The sequence below is a fragment of the Neodiprion pinetum genome, chromosome 2, assembly GCF_021155775.2.
Source record: "Neodiprion pinetum isolate iyNeoPine1 chromosome 2, iyNeoPine1.2, whole genome shotgun sequence".
Taxonomy (NCBI): domain Eukaryota; kingdom Metazoa; phylum Arthropoda; class Insecta; order Hymenoptera; family Diprionidae; genus Neodiprion; species Neodiprion pinetum.
This window is the reverse complement of record NC_060233.1, coordinates 37,631,447-37,646,692: the sequence shown is the minus strand read 5'-3', so window position 1 is coordinate 37,646,692 and position 15,246 is coordinate 37,631,447. Positions and strand designations below refer to the sequence as shown.

The following is a 15,246-nucleotide window of genomic DNA, read 5'->3' as shown; positions in this document are numbered from 1 at the left end:
ACTTCCTGATAGAAAACTCGTTAACGACTAATTAGTTTGCCCGCGCAGAAAGCAAGAGTGAGATCGCTGGATGAGAGAACAATTTCAAGGTGTATCGCCCCCATCTCACTTGCGAAAACGCTACACCATTTTAAAAGTATCCCTATATATTTGCGATTCCTATTTTTCCTCCAATTTTTTACTTTTTATAAATTAAAGCTTTACTTCTTTCATGAATAAAAGTGAACGAGCTTTTATTTTACATCTTTCATACACTGACAATTTTACATTACATTATTTAACGACATAAACTCGCTACGAAATTTTCTACTGGCTCGAGTCCAAATGTGAGAAGTTATTGAGAAAATTTTCGTGGCTTGTGACGATGAAAAATAAGTATACACTCTCGTGGAGAAGTGGTCACGTCAATTATAACTGATAGAAAAATTCATCGCAAAATCGGTCGTGTGACTATGAGAAATTCGGTTCGCGAATTTAACAATTTTATCTTTATTATGCCTTTGAAAAGGTTATTTATCTAAATTTTCATTGGCTGTGATTTAAATTATACGCTTTGCTCGCAGCAAAGTATTTAACTGATCTCAACGTCGGTTAAAAATTCGTCGAGTAGTTCCGGGATTGTTTGAGAAAATACTGCAGTTCGACGGTTCGGCGAAGACAGATATATACGTATACATACATATATTAGCAGGTACTGTTATTTTCAAGCCTGAACAAATGTTACGATTCATTACTTCACCGGCTACCTACTTTTCAGAGTTTCTAAATAACATCATTATCCTGGTGCTCTGCTGCAGGGGTCGTGCAGTCGGGTTCGTTCACACGATTTATAAACATCGCTCTGGCCGAGGAAAATACAAGAGGGACTCAACCTTTGTGCATTTAGAGATTTATCAAAGCACGTATAAGGCATGTACGGGTAAGTTTATTCACCTGTACAGACGATCAGTTGATGCCGCTAGAAACACAACTGCGGAAGAATTTTCAAACGAGTTTGCATACTTCAACAGACTTTAGGAATAACTGAACAACACGTTATAATTAAACAATGAATATGGATTTTGTTAACCAAGGAAAGGTTTGCAAACGTATACATACGTACGAGATATATACGTATATTATATATGTACGGCTACTGTTTATGTTTGAAAGTGATGTTATATCTACGGAAAGTGGAAATATTCCGCTTTCTGTCGCGCAATGAACGATAAATCGACGAAAACTTTACGAAAATTATGCAATGTTCTAGTTCACGACCAAACGTGATACATGCGCGAGTCGTGATACGTAGCGTTATATGAACTTGACTCTAATCTGTGCGCAAAATGTTATTACGCTGCACTCCAAAATTTATACAACTGCACAATACATATTCGCAATTTTGTACACAGATGTCATGCAATGTTTCTCGCATAAATTGTTTTTTCAAATGTTGTGAATAATACTTCCTGAACTCTTCTGGATGATGGTTCTCTAAGCTGCATACTTTTAACAATATTTACCTAATTTGGAGAGAAAAACAAGATAAACGGTCATTTTAAATAACGGGAAAACTAAAAAGAACCTAAAGGTTTGCAACTTGAATTCTTGTTTGTAATTTTTAAGCAGTATTCTTGCTGCATTTAGAAATTTATAGATGTATTTTTCCTCGTATCTTCTATTTGAAAATCCAATGATATTTTTAATTTTGCGTTAATTTTGCGAATAAACGTCCAGTGCGAAGACATCTGTTAATCAAACTCTGCAATATGAATCAACTGTAGTGGTAGCTTACTGACAGTAACTGAACTGCTATACCGACAGCCAACCGATGTCCCTGGGAAGGTCGATAAAACAGTTTCTGTGGGTATTTTTTTCAAACTCCACTTGCTCTAAATTAAGTACTGCATATGAGTTATGAGATAAAATTTTCAATACAGCAAGAACAAAACAACAAAGTATCGTCGGTCAAAGCAACAAATTGTCGCAGTTTAAAAGTCTGACCGACAACGGTACGGTCTGCCCTAAATGAAACTGCACACGCTTAAAGCTAACTTGGAATTAGGGCACGAAATTCCGTCGGTAAATATGAATAAGAGGTTGAAATTCTGAAAAGACGAGAGATGCATTCCGATCAATTCACAAAGTGGCGGTTGAATCAAAGTCCAAACAGGCAACTGACCAATTGATGATAAAATAACGGTGATAATAATTGTCGGAGAGTATGAATTAGCGAAACGCGATGCCGGCGTTGAAGAAACTCTGTGCATGTTTCAGAGCGGTATAGTTACCCATCGTGCTCGGTACTACGAACGCGTTAGTCGATGTCCAGCGACTGACATCTATTCGGTATTTGGGGAAACTAAAATAGCTTTACATGGGCAACGGGTCGGAAAATTTGTATCTGGGTACGAGCAGGGCGTATTTTGATTACCGCGGGTCTCGAGGAAAAGTTAAAGACAATCACGTGGGAAGTCGATAGTCAACTGCGAGGACGAAAGTATTGGCGCCATTGAAGACGAGGACAGCCGAAATGGAGGAGAATCAAACATCGGAAAGTGTCGCTGTGTTACCGGACATGTCCGAACCGTTGACGAGCGAAACCGAGGAGTCGGCTGCCCTAACGGGCGAACACGAAGCCCATCCTGTTGCTGTCACGGCCAACGTTTCCTCCGTTCCAGGGGTCGGCGTTCCCGTTTCGCTACCCGTTGGCTCGATCATCGGGGTAGCTAATTCCAGCAATGGCACCACCTTCAACGTCATTACCTCCGACCAGCTGCAGGTACTTGGCTCGACGATTACGCTCCGCGTATTTCTCACGTTTTATCGCTTCGCCCCAGGCCTCGAAAAAAGTCTGATCGAATTTTCTCACCTATCAGCGTTCAACGTGTTTTTCAATGTCATTTGTCAATTCGTATAGTTGTGAGCATATGACCATCATCACCCCAAAATGTTCACCCCTTTGAATAATCGCATCATCTTTTCCCCATTCGTTATCCGGTAGCTAGTTGCATGGTGTCTGTATGTGGGCTATCGATTTATAACCTACACGGACGGTATTTGCTTACACAGGCCCAGGCTTTTACCATAATATTTATTATCCGAGAGTTTACATGCTCCAAGATTGATCCAATTTATTGGTTTTCTTAACAACTTCATAAATTTGTTTACATTCCTTCGCTTACTCGGTACGCTCACTCTAGCCATGTTCCAATTCTGTTGAACGTTCCATCGGCTTTTGTATGCTTGTACACCTGCCTTTGCCTTTGGTTGTCTAAATAATGTATCACAAGAGCTAATGTACAAGAGTGCACAGTTTTGATGATTTCCAATATCGTAACTGTAGTGGAAAAAATAGTCATCATTTGTTTTTTTGTTTTTGTATAACAATAATTTTGTTATGTATCTTATTCAGAAGTTTCTAAAACAAACCATCAACATTTTATGAACTCATTTTACAAGGTTATGACGCAATTCCGCAATAAAACGAACGTGCTACGGATAGGGTACCAACAGTGGTCATATTTGAGCAATAAAAGTTTTTGTCTCGCAGGTTATTGCACTTTGAGATAATGAAGAAAACTGCTAAAGCTTATTGAATACGTGATAGTAGTTGTCATGCAAGATCCCTTTACTGCATGCTCTATGTCAACGTTATGTATTTGAGTTCTATTGCAGAATATGAGTAATTGCAATCATTGATATTCATTAGAATACCAATTTGGGGATATTCTGTGGAAAACTTCAGGTACCCTGTCGCGTAGTTGCTAAGTCAGCACACTCTCAATTCAATTCCCAAAGTTCTTATGATCTTTAGAATATTTGGAGAATATCAAATACGGTACCTCATTAAAAGTAAACGACTGAAAAAATATTTTAATTATCTACACAATATCTGTGTCAAATTATTTTTAATATATTTTAGCCGCCATTGTCTACATATGCTGCACTTGAACATTATCACATTGTGTGACAAGGAATATTAATCTGCCACCAAATTAGTATACATTAAAAAATTTGCATCAGTAAGATTTGCGTTAGCCAGCAAAGATCAAATGTCACGTGCTATTAATTACATTTCAGCTACCGGGCTCGGGTCAATTTAAGCAAATGTTATGCGTGGATAATGGATTTATCTGTGAGCCTCGTCATGACAAGGATAGCGATCCTTTACGCTGGAACGGGGAGTTGAAAGCGACGCATATCGTAATCCAGAACAGTACAGATGAAAATGATAGTGATCAAATCCATGTCACAACAGCCAACTCGCAGCCAATATGCAGTTGGTCAGAGTCTGCGAACATGGCTGTACTGCCAGTTAGGTGTAAAAACACTAATGCAGAACTGCACAAAAGTAGATTTGGGTCAGGGGGAAGAGGACGTTGCATAAAACTTGGAGATACTTGGTACACACCTAGTGAGTTTGAAGCTCTTTGTGGAAGAGCATCGAGTAAAGACTGGAAACGTAGCATAAGATTTGGGGGCAGGAGTTTACAGACCTTGATAGATGAACAGATATTGAAACCACATGCCACATCCTGTACTTGTGCAGCCTGCTGTGACGACGATAGCGCTGTAAGTATCGTTATTTTCATTTTTTGAATTTGGTGATTCACTTTTGTATTGATTTTATTGCTACTGACAACTGATGACATGATTTGGCGTCTGTGCTGCAGACTGGCCCAGTGCGATTGTTCACTCCTTACAAGCGTAGGAGAAGAGCGCGAGAAACCTCTGATGGTGAGACTCCAAATCGCAAACACAAAAGTGACAATTCTCGAGACGGAAGTAACAATGACGACAGTGACACTGAAGTTGTTGTACCCGATAAGGAAAGCTGGTCTCAATTTGTATCAGCAGATGGGTTGGTGGTACAACAATCACAAGAACAGGAAACAGTTGTGCAGAGTGTGCATCAAATTGAAAATGGACAAAACGAAGATATTTTTAAGAAGCTCGACGAAATGTCAAATAAGATGTTGAAACTAGCCTATGAATTTAGGCAAACTCTTGCCGAAGCCAAAGAATTGAATAGGCAACAGAAGCGAGAGCAAGCTCTTGCTGCGCAACTCAATGTCCGAGGTGAAGTAATTGAAACAGTTGGTCTGCAGCCAACTTCGGATACACACAACAAAAAAGTAAGTTTGACTATTTCAAAAGTTCGATTGTCGATTTACACTTTGACACGGGCTCATTATGAATTTTCCCATGTTTTCCCAAGTGTGCCAACTGCAATCGCGAAGCTTTCGCTGAGTGTTCGCTGTGTAGGCGTACGCCTTATTGTTCTACGTTCTGCCAACGAAAAGATTGGGCTGGTCATCAGGTAGAATGTGTAAGAGGCGCTGCAGAGACAGTTATGCTGATAGTTGAGAGTAGTAGCGGGGATGCGAATGCACTTTCAACATCAGCCGGGGACCAATAGCTAGTGTTCCTCACTCCGATTCATCAAAAGAATCCTGGGAGTGAAGAATTGGATATGGAAAATTCGCCAACAGAAGAATTAGAAACAGATATTAAAGTTGCCAAGTCCGAGATGGACAAGAAAGATAGAGAATAGAATAATTATGTTTTCGAAGGAAAATAATAACAATAATGAGCAAAGTAATGAAATGATCCAGGTATTAGCGTGTTACATTGGTGTTATAAATAGAATAGCATAGAATACTGATGTCAACATTCTTGAATACTTGGAATTTTGAAAATTGAGATCGAGAATATTTTGCCAATCAAAGACAACTTGGAGTGCAACTTGTTTTTCTGCGAACGAATTCATACCAAATGTTAGCTTTTAGATATTTTCTACACACCCAATCTAACAATGATGTGGTAGGAATAAAGATTGTGAAATAGTGTAAAGAAATGAAGCAGTGAATTTTGGTCGGACGCAAAATGTTGTAAGATATAGATACTAATTTTTATTCTCTTGTATAAACATATTTACTGTTAGCATCATATTGTACGGATTTTTTTTAGTGAAACACGAAGCATCAAAAAAATTGAGGGACTTCACCAACTTAAGGTTGTACACCTAATTTCACATACTTGTGATATAAATGTTCAAAGAAACGTGTGAAGGTGTGAGTTCCATGCAATATTTCTCTGCCGAACCATTCAGGTAAATCTATATTATTACAATATTCTAATAAGATAAAGTTGAACATTTTACAAAAGCCAATACATACCTGAAATTTAAAGTCCTGATTATTTGTAATCATTGAGATAATTATAATATATGAGCTCATCTCTATGAGCTTTAATTTATTTTCAATTTCAAGGATGCATTAAATTATTCTGCAACCACGAATTGCATGCATGGTCTACCATTTTTCATCAAATGTCATTTAATCACCATCATTGATGTTTCTTATAGAAATGAGTGAGTAGCAATCATCTATCTAATATAATAATCATCTCACAAAAATACCAGATATAGTGCTATTAATACATTTCATTATTATAACCATATATGAAAATCATGAAAAGTTGGTAATATTGATCATCAAAAAAAGTAATTATCTATACGTAAAACCAAGTGATTACAGCGTTTATATAAAATAACTTATAACTTATATTTGATGTGATCGGGCTTCGAATCCTGAGATGAGCATTTTTTCGTTTGATAGTTTTAATCGGTATAAGGATTATAATATGCGTTGAAATTTTTCACCACTTTCTAACTTTATTCGCAAGTTGTAGGTATTGTTATTTATGGAGAATTATGGAGAATACTGCCCTCCTGGAATACGCTAGTTGGTTCTAATAGTTGTATACTCGCAGAGGTTGATTATGGAAACGAATCATCATAGTTGATCAAATGTGCAGTGTTACCATCGACATATAGTAATGTCGATGAATGTTACTATCGGTACATAGTAACTAATAGTTACCATAGTGTTTCAACCACGGTCTTACACGTTTCAACCGGTGAATCAAGCGCTGCTTTTGTTATTTAAAATTTCCTAGTACCTGCTACTGGCAGAAATCTAGAGCTATAGGCATGAAAAATTTTCTTCGAAATGTTGGAAAATTTGAATATATCATAGCCCATGGGTTTTAATGCATTTTCCGTCTAATGTACTTTGCTAGTTAAGGGGTATCGAACGCAAGTTCTGTAAGTATTAGGTCGAATATTTTGCACTATTGGAGCCCCACATTCATTTTCCATGGAAAGGTCAAACCATTTATGTAACTGGATATAAAACAAAGAGTGATAAAACTTTAATATCGGTACGTCTACATCAAAGGTGTCATCAAAGAGTTTACGCAGCTTTTTATGGCTACATATTATACTCATAAATCATCGTGAAATTATATGCATAACTCGGATTACGTCGTTTAGCCATCATAAGATGTTTTATTTTGTACAATAATTATGAATAACTAATAAACGATATCAACTCGTAATTTTAGTAACTAATAGTTTCCATAGTGTTTCAACCGATACAAATAAGCATTGCCTTTATTATTTGAAATTCCCAAATACCCGCTGCCGGGAGAAAAATCTACAGCTATGGGCTTAAAAAACTTTGTTCGAAATGTTGGAAAATTTGAGAATATCGTAGCAGATGGTAGGTGCATCATTTTAAATGCATTTTCCGTCTCATCTGACGCCATTGAAAGAATCTCTGACGCAGAATTAAATTTTAAACTTGTTATAGAAGTAACAAGGTTCAGGACTATTTTCAATGGGGAGGGATTAGTGCTGTCTAAGACTGTGCTAGTGTCGTAGACGTTCACTACTCCCTGTTTACTTCCAGTGGCTAAATATTGCCCACTAGGTGAAACCGCAATTCTTGACCCCGACAAGCAACCGTCATCTATAGCTCGGTGCATACATGTACGCTCGTTCATGTCCCATACGTAAATTTCGCCTCCCTCTAAATATATGAGAAGAATATTTCTTTGATTACCTCCGAACAAATTATAAATTGATTACAACTTCAGAAATATTCAACTTACCACCATGTGTGAAAAGTTTCCTACTGTCAGGAGAGAATGCTAAAGTATTACACTGGTCATTCATCTTCAAAGTGCTCACAAGTTCTTTGGTTTTGGTAGTCAGGATGTATATATTACCCATTCTTCCACATACGGCGATGAATTTCTCATCGGGAGATACTTCGAAGTTCTGTAATCAACGTTACCAGGATAGCATTAGATGTCGCCGTAGACCTAGCAAACTTGCAATTGTCTTCTGCGTACCTTCATATTAGTCATGCCATGTGGTAGTGGTACTCTGTACGTTTTTCCAGCCAATAAATCATAGGTGTGACAATGAGCATGGCGTTGTGAGCCTACCACTATTTCTGATCCCTCTTTTGTGAACCTGGCCGTATTTATTGGAAATCTTCGGTACTGCATACTATGCAGTTTTGTATTCTGTTTACCATCAATCTGACGAAATAGAAGATGAAATTATTGCGAGTTTTTCATTATTACTCTGGTTGCAAATATTGAGATTCCCTGTAATTTTTTTAAAAAGTGGATCACTCTTGACTCACTTGAAATATCGACAATATCCCAGATAATCCAGCGACTAATGCCACTGTAGAGGTTGGATGGAATTGAAGACTTGTTATTACAGGCCCCTCGGATCGAGTTTCTTGGTTTATATTTTTTAGAGCTTTCAACTCGATTGTTCCTTGTGCTAAATTCTTAGGTTTTGGTGTTATCAAATGACTGCTGTGCTGTAGAGATAATAGCAGGGAAACATCAATACTAAAACTAATTGAAAAACTAAATATTTCATAATTTAATTAATCATCGATGGTTATAATATGATTGATGAGATTTAAATAGTACCCGCAATATTTCGTCGTCTGAATCCTCTTCGGAGCCAGTTTCCTTTTTTGCACTAATTTCAGCCCACTTAGGAGTGCCAACAAGTTGTTGGTACTTGTTTCGTAGCAGTTCTTTGTAGTGTTTTTCAGGCCGCTGCACAGCCAGTCTTCGCCCTTGCAGACGCAAGGTTTCTTCAACGCTGTTGAGTAAATGAATCAACATATATTCAACACAAATTTTATTCTGTTTTCAACACTAGATGTATTATCGTCTGTTGCTTACGAAAGGTTTTCTTCTTCGTCATCATCTACCCATGCCGCTTGTTTTTCAGTCTTCAATTCTTCATCTTCGACTCCCGAATCAGCATCTGTATCTTGCTCTGTATCTTCTGAACCCGATCTATCTAAATCAGAGTCATCGGTTTTTTCATCATTGTCTTCATTGTCATCAGAATCGTCCACCTCATCATTAGGGGTCGAAACCTTGGACAAAGGTGTCTGTGATTTAGAATCATTGTGCTCATCTTGTAGAAGGTTGCTAATGACGTCGATATGGTCACCGAATACGAGCCTTTCGAGTCTGGAAATTATTGAGATGTGATTGAATTTGAAATACAAGGGATGAAGAATTGTTTCGTAGGTGAAAGATCATGGTTCAAGTTCATTTACCTGGCTTCTTCTACCGGGTCGTAATGATTTCTGCGTTTCTTTCTCAGAGGAGTGGTAAACTTCTTGTTGTATTTAACCTCTCCAAGTTCAGGTTCTGACGTTTTTCTTTTTCTCAGTGTTTCCTCTAATTCTTCTGCTTCTATCTCATCCTCAGATGGTTCGAGGCTTGACACACGGTCTACCGTTGCAGCCATTACTCCAAAATTCTGTATAGATTATTACTTTTCTGTATAATATGTATGCACGTAAGCTCAACAGCTCTTACATGTTATTGAATACCGCGTGGCGCGTATTTGGAGTCCATTGACTAATTCGTTGACTGAAGAAACGCTATTCGCTTCGTTTCGCACCGTAGGGTTTCACTTCATGCGTCGATTCAACATGGCATATCACGTTGTAGTTCATTGCACAGTATTGAGGCAGAGTTTCATTTCTTTCCATCGACTTTTTCCGTGGTAAGGTACATAAATCAGTGCAACTGTGCAAGTTCGTTGTTACCGCTGCGAGTTTGTCGGTGGGCGCCTGAGTGGGTTGTGTTTCGTAAACAAACAGGTTATGTGTTTCTTGTTGAAAAAAAGAATGATAACTGGAGCAGAGTAAACGAAAGTGAAAAGCAATCACCATCTGTTCTCACATTTTCGTCGACCAGTCTGTATTTTATACCTGCATCTATTTTTTTCTATTGCTTAAGGAATTCAACCGAATTCGTTTTAATTCGTGATTTATATTTTGTGTTTAAATGATGGGTGACAACTACATCAGGTTAGGTAAGATCGCATCCCTTAACTAGCCAGTCCTTCAACCAAACAACGAGACGTACACGAATCTGTTTACATATCTATCTGAAATTATCACGCTCGATTACGCGGTTGGTTTTCACGTTTTTGCTAGTTAGTCAATGGCAAATGCTCTACTAGTTGAAACTTATGATTCCAAATATTCAAGACTGTGGCTTGTACTAATAACCTTCTTTCTTTTGTACACAGAAAACTATGAGATGCTAAAAGCACTGTACGAATTCAAGGCAACCTTTGCTAAAACTCTAAGCTTTCGAGAAAACGAACATTTTATACTGTATCAAACAAATACAAAACAGAGAAATTGGTGGCAGGTTGTGAACAGCTTGGGGCAGCTTGGCTATATACCATCTAACTATGTTACTACGGTCAAGGTATTTCCTTTTCTGATACTGGAAGTCTTCTGAATATTCATACATTTCTCTATTTTGTTTTACAGTCATTAATACTCGATTCTCTCTGCAGGTCGAGCCTCAATTTTTGATTGATTACCTGAGGAAATGCATAGAGAAATTGCAAACTGAAATTCAACAGCAAGGCAGCTCCGTTCAAGCTGATAAGCAGGATCTTCTAATGAGGCTTGTGGAAAAGGAGAGACAAGCAGAGCTTGGCAGAAAAGTAAAAAAGCAAGCACCTATGCCTCCGGTTTTTTCGACTTCCACCTTAGGAAGAGATACAACTAATCAAACAGTCTATACTAATCCGGATGGCGATGCTCGATCTGCTCCTAGCAATACGTCCTATGCCACTGCTCAATCTACACTTCATTACGATGCCGATCCTGCAGACGCCCAACTAATTGCACAATGCAGGCGGATGACTGTAAACGATCAGCGCAGACAGCTACCTAGACAATCTATATCTGATACAATTCACACTAGCCAATCTGAACCAATTCAAATGAAAAGAAGTCCTTCTCAAAGTGCATTGAACACTGTAGGAAATTCCTCACCAATAAAAAGCAGCTCCTCAACTTCATGTGAGATTAATTCAAAAGCTGCTTATCAGCTACTCGATCAAGTGAGACGAAATACACAACTTAGTCACGAAATGTCGAAAGTTGCAGTTGCTGTGGTTGTTTCTGGTCTGCAGGAACTTTTACCAGCTAGTATAAGTCATTATTTTGCTGCAGTGTTGAACCAGCTTCAAGTGCCATTGATTGCTTCAAAAATGAGTATTGAAGAAACACACGATGCCAATAGGCTCAAAGTTATTTTTACAGAGCTTACTTCTTGCAAGGAGGATTCTCAGCAGAGAAGTTGGATGTTGTATGAAGATGAACCTATTATTGTCGAATACATCAAAGAGCTCACATCCATTCTGGTAAATTTAATTATCTTGTTACATCTTTGTTCAATATTGATAGTAAACAACATACCTTAAAAATATCTACAAATGTTCATTAAGAGAACAGAGAAAGATTACAGGGAGCATAGTTCTCTCAGTATTTTTGAAGAACCTTTCAACCAACCAATGAAGGTCACAAAAGTTTGAAAAATTTTCAAATCATCCAATCACCAGACACCATAATTAGAGTAATATTTCTGATTTGACACACTTCTCTTCCTTAACACCTGAAATATACTTATAACTAGAGTAATGGCATAAAAATGTGTTGTGATACACGTCAGAATATCGGAATTTATGTTTATAAATCGTTCTTAGTATACATCCTCGTTGTTAGCCACGTAAATCATATCATTGAACACTGTTTAGACAAATGCAGATGCAAATGTTTCACGACATGCATTAAGATCGGACCAATATAATGGCGTAACGACATTAATACAATACTACCAAATGGAACCCAGATGGACTATTAGGCAACTGCTTCTGCAATCATTTGGTGTTATGTGCAGTTTGGATGCAGTAGTTCTCACCATCATGTTGAACAGTGTTCTGCCAATGGAATTAGCAAGGTATGACAAGAAAAATTGTCCTCCTACTGTAATGCAGTATTAAAGTTGAAATTTTGCTGAACTCCATTCTATTTAACAATGTATTCATGCAGTCTAATGCCGAAATGTGATATTAACGATTCCGTGTCAATCGTTTTTAAATTAGTATCAACCTGCTTTTGTCGATACACATTTTCATTTTATTGTGCTTTCCATTAAACACGTACTTGCTAACAGGCATAATAGAATCACCCGATTTATATAGTGTATTTTTCAAACAGTGATATGAGAACGTACCCAAGGAATGTGCCAAGGCTGAATTATTCTTCGCTGTTGCTTACTATGATCTTCTCAATGGGTGAACCAATGCCCGTCACTCATTTGGGTAAGAATACTCCACGTTGTGTGTTCATTTCCACTGAGTTTCAGTATCTGCGATGTCTTTATAATTGTCTGATTACAGAGCAGCTGGGAACAGATTTTATATCATTCCTTTTAGAATTGATAGAAAATCCTCCTGATACCGATATGGATGATCAAATACCGGATTTATTTTTGAATTTGGTTCTGTCCTATAATTTGCAATTCACCACTTCGGAAAACATGGTATTAAATGCATTAAAACTGCGAACTGTGGCAAAAACATTCACAGAAAAAATTCTACTGCTTCTTAATAGAGAAGGTGAGATTTTGATGCTTCACACCAAATTGAACCTACTGTAGCAACCGTATTTTATCCATTGTTTGTTCTTCTTTGGAGAAGAAAAACTTCCGTCTTATCTTCTTGCATTCACCATTATTCTAGAGGATCCGGTACGAATATTTGATCATCAACCTGCTCCTCCACATTCTGTACTCAAATTATTTGTTGATCTCTTCAGTAATGATGTTACTGCAAACTTATTTTACACCAACGATATTAAAGTCTTGATTGACATTATTGTACGGCAGTTGTTTGATATCTCACCAGGAGTGAAGGTAATTTAAATACATATAAATATTATGAAACAATTCCAGGTGTATGAAAAAATAAAAAATTATGTAGTAGTATATTGTAACCTGATGTGGAACATGTCGTTGCACAGAAACGCAGACAGTATTTGGAGCTGTGTCGGAGAGTGTTGAGAACTGAAAGCTACAATGAACATCGTCACAGGTGTGAAGACGTGTTGAAATGTTTCACAAGGTTTGTATTGAACTACAGTTCGTTCCGTACTTTAAATTAGGCTCGTTTCGCTATGATTTCTTTCGTATTATGCTTGGAAAATGTTGATCAGGGGTAGTAGGCAAATTTTTTTACGAAGTACCAACAATGTTCCAAAAACAAATGCATTTATTATTCAATCTTACAGGATATTTTGCGAAGAATTGCCTGAGAGTAAATCTGATCAAAAATTGGTGCGTGAAATCAGTAACGAATTTCCACATCTATTCAAGATGTGACATATGTTGCCACCCTCTGCTACTTCTGACGAAGATGAAGAGGATCTACACACATTAGTTTAGAGGAATATGTTTTATCGATGAAGAGGAATCTTCCAAGCCACAAACATTTACTACCAGATATGTTGAGCGATAAAACGTATCACGGAAAACCGTAACAGTGGCAAGTATCATGAGATATCGATCTCAATTTCATGTAATATAGTTTTGGCTGGTAGTCTGACGTCTTTAGTCATATCCGTGAAGATATGGCGAAAATTATGATATCCTGCAATTTTATGTGAGAAAGTTGAAAGAGAAAATTGAGCTAAAACTTGAATAGTGCATATCTGATGTTTGCAGGTGAAAATATCGTGATTTACTTGTATGTTAAAGATCGAAATCGTGTTAAATGTGAAAAAAATAGCAAAGGTTTAAAATTAAACCATTTAGATGGACCGCTTCTGTTCATTTGAGGTATGTCGGAAGGCGTAGGAAACGGATGACAGCTGGGGTTCAATATGACAACTTCTTATTTGAATAATCATTCAAACAAATTACTATTGCTATTATGAATATTGGAGGGATTATTGATTCATACATATATAACAACCGAATTTATCTAGGGTTAGTATTTTTCGAATACAGCTTGAAATGATCATCAAGATATAATACTGAGTTTTAAGTCAGCTTTACATTATTGAGCACAAAATATGTATATTGTCCGCTAAACTTAACATTGGCACAGTTACCGTTGATCTGCGCGAATTATATTTTATGAGATTATTTTATGAACACGGGAGATGGTCAAGCTCGTTGAACTATAACCGACTGTAGAAAACAATGATGCGTTTATTTAGAGGAGATATTGTGGCGATTCTTTTATGACTTTCAGTCTAGTCTTTTACATTGTGTACACTATTGAATAATACGTTCTAAGTCGTAAAATAGTAGCAGTTTTCCGAACTTCATGTTATAACGAATGTCATATAGCTAGTAATGTGAAAGCAATTCGTAAATTGACTAGTACATGGATGAATTAAATCTATCTTAGGAAAAATTTACATTTCAAGATAGATTCGCGATATAGTAATAGCAGCTCGGTTCGTGATTTCGTATCGGAATATCCATGTTAGTAACATAAAAAGTCGAGAACTGAGGAACGCGAACACTTTAGGTTTGATTTAACATATAGGAGTAATTTTTGAATTTGACATATGCGAGTGATAACATTTTCCGTATGTTCAAGGAATACTTTTTCTAATCTAGAACTCTTCAAGCAGCTGATGAATTTAACGTAAAACCGGCGCAATATCTGCGTTCACTTTCGATGGGTATGTTTTCGATAATACTATAAATGTATAAGCATATTGAAAAAAATTCCGTGCCCTTAGAAATTTGTTTCATATTGTTCGAGGAAGAGATTCGTGTATATTATTGTATAGAAAGTTCGTATTAGACATAGATTTAGATATGTATTCTGAAATATCGCAAGGCAATCGCGCAAAAGCGCCGGTCGCTTCAAACGGTAACAGCTTTGCATGTAATACATGTATGAATTAAAGTTTATCTATTGTTACATCTAAAGTATCACCGTCAAATTCTCGTATAGACTCATTGTCAGTAGACCGGAACCAAATACTTTATTGTTTACGCTGAAATTCTTTTCCATGACATGTGAGCTAGTGTTCGATATAGTCG

General features: G+C 37.2%; 3 protein-coding genes across 7 annotated transcripts; 2 read left to right on the top strand and 1 right to left on the bottom strand.

Moving 5' to 3' along the window:
- The first annotated feature begins 797 nt into the window (after nucleotides 1-797).
- Nucleotides 798-7,465, top strand: Deaf1 (deformed epidermal autoregulatory factor 1). 2 transcript variants are annotated; one of them, XM_046613818.2, is made up of 5 exons: nucleotides 798-919; nucleotides 2,257-2,761; nucleotides 4,063-4,554; nucleotides 4,656-5,117; nucleotides 5,201-7,465. In XM_046613818.2, the coding sequence occupies exons 2-5, from the start codon at nucleotides 2,513-2,515 to the stop codon at nucleotides 5,399-5,401; spliced, it is 1,404 nt and encodes a 467-aa protein (XP_046469774.1). In that variant the 5' UTR covers nucleotides 798-919; nucleotides 2,257-2,512; the 3' UTR covers nucleotides 5,402-7,465. The 2 variants fall into 2 exon arrangements, 1 of the variants encoding a protein (XP_046469774.1); XR_006881802.2 differs by lacking the exon at nucleotides 798-919 and having other exon boundaries at nucleotides 2,258-2,761; nucleotides 5,201-5,873; nucleotides 5,953-7,465.
- wcd (U3 small nucleolar RNA-associated protein 18 homolog wicked) lies at nucleotides 5,747-9,895 on the bottom strand. The gene is made up of 7 exons (XM_046613816.2): nucleotides 9,429-9,895; nucleotides 9,043-9,339; nucleotides 8,782-8,959; nucleotides 8,481-8,666; nucleotides 8,182-8,373; nucleotides 7,939-8,107; nucleotides 5,747-7,856 (listed from the first exon to the last, which is right to left on the bottom strand). Exons 1-7 carry the CDS (start codon nucleotides 9,620-9,622, stop codon nucleotides 7,393-7,395), a joined length of 1,680 nt encoding a protein of 559 aa, XP_046469772.1. The 5' UTR covers nucleotides 9,623-9,895; the 3' UTR covers nucleotides 5,747-7,392.
- LOC124213027 (NCK-interacting protein with SH3 domain) lies at nucleotides 9,823-15,132 on the top strand. Of its 4 annotated transcripts, none has more exons than XM_069133635.1 (9): nucleotides 9,823-9,883; nucleotides 10,415-10,599; nucleotides 10,691-11,548; nucleotides 11,942-12,144; nucleotides 12,405-12,508; nucleotides 12,587-12,805; nucleotides 12,929-13,101; nucleotides 13,209-13,309; nucleotides 13,476-15,132. In XM_069133635.1, the coding sequence occupies exons 2-9, from the start codon at nucleotides 10,426-10,428 to the stop codon at nucleotides 13,564-13,566; spliced, it is 1,923 nt and encodes a 640-aa protein (XP_068989736.1). In that variant the 5' UTR covers nucleotides 9,823-9,883; nucleotides 10,415-10,425; the 3' UTR covers nucleotides 13,567-15,132. The 4 variants fall into 4 exon arrangements, with proteins under 4 accessions (XP_068989736.1, XP_046469766.1, XP_046469769.1 ...); XM_046613810.2 differs by lacking the exon at nucleotides 9,823-9,883 and adding an exon at nucleotides 9,894-10,195; XM_046613811.2 differs by lacking the exon at nucleotides 9,823-9,883 and adding an exon at nucleotides 10,195-10,296.
- The last annotated feature ends 114 nt before the right edge of the window (nucleotides 15,133-15,246 follow it).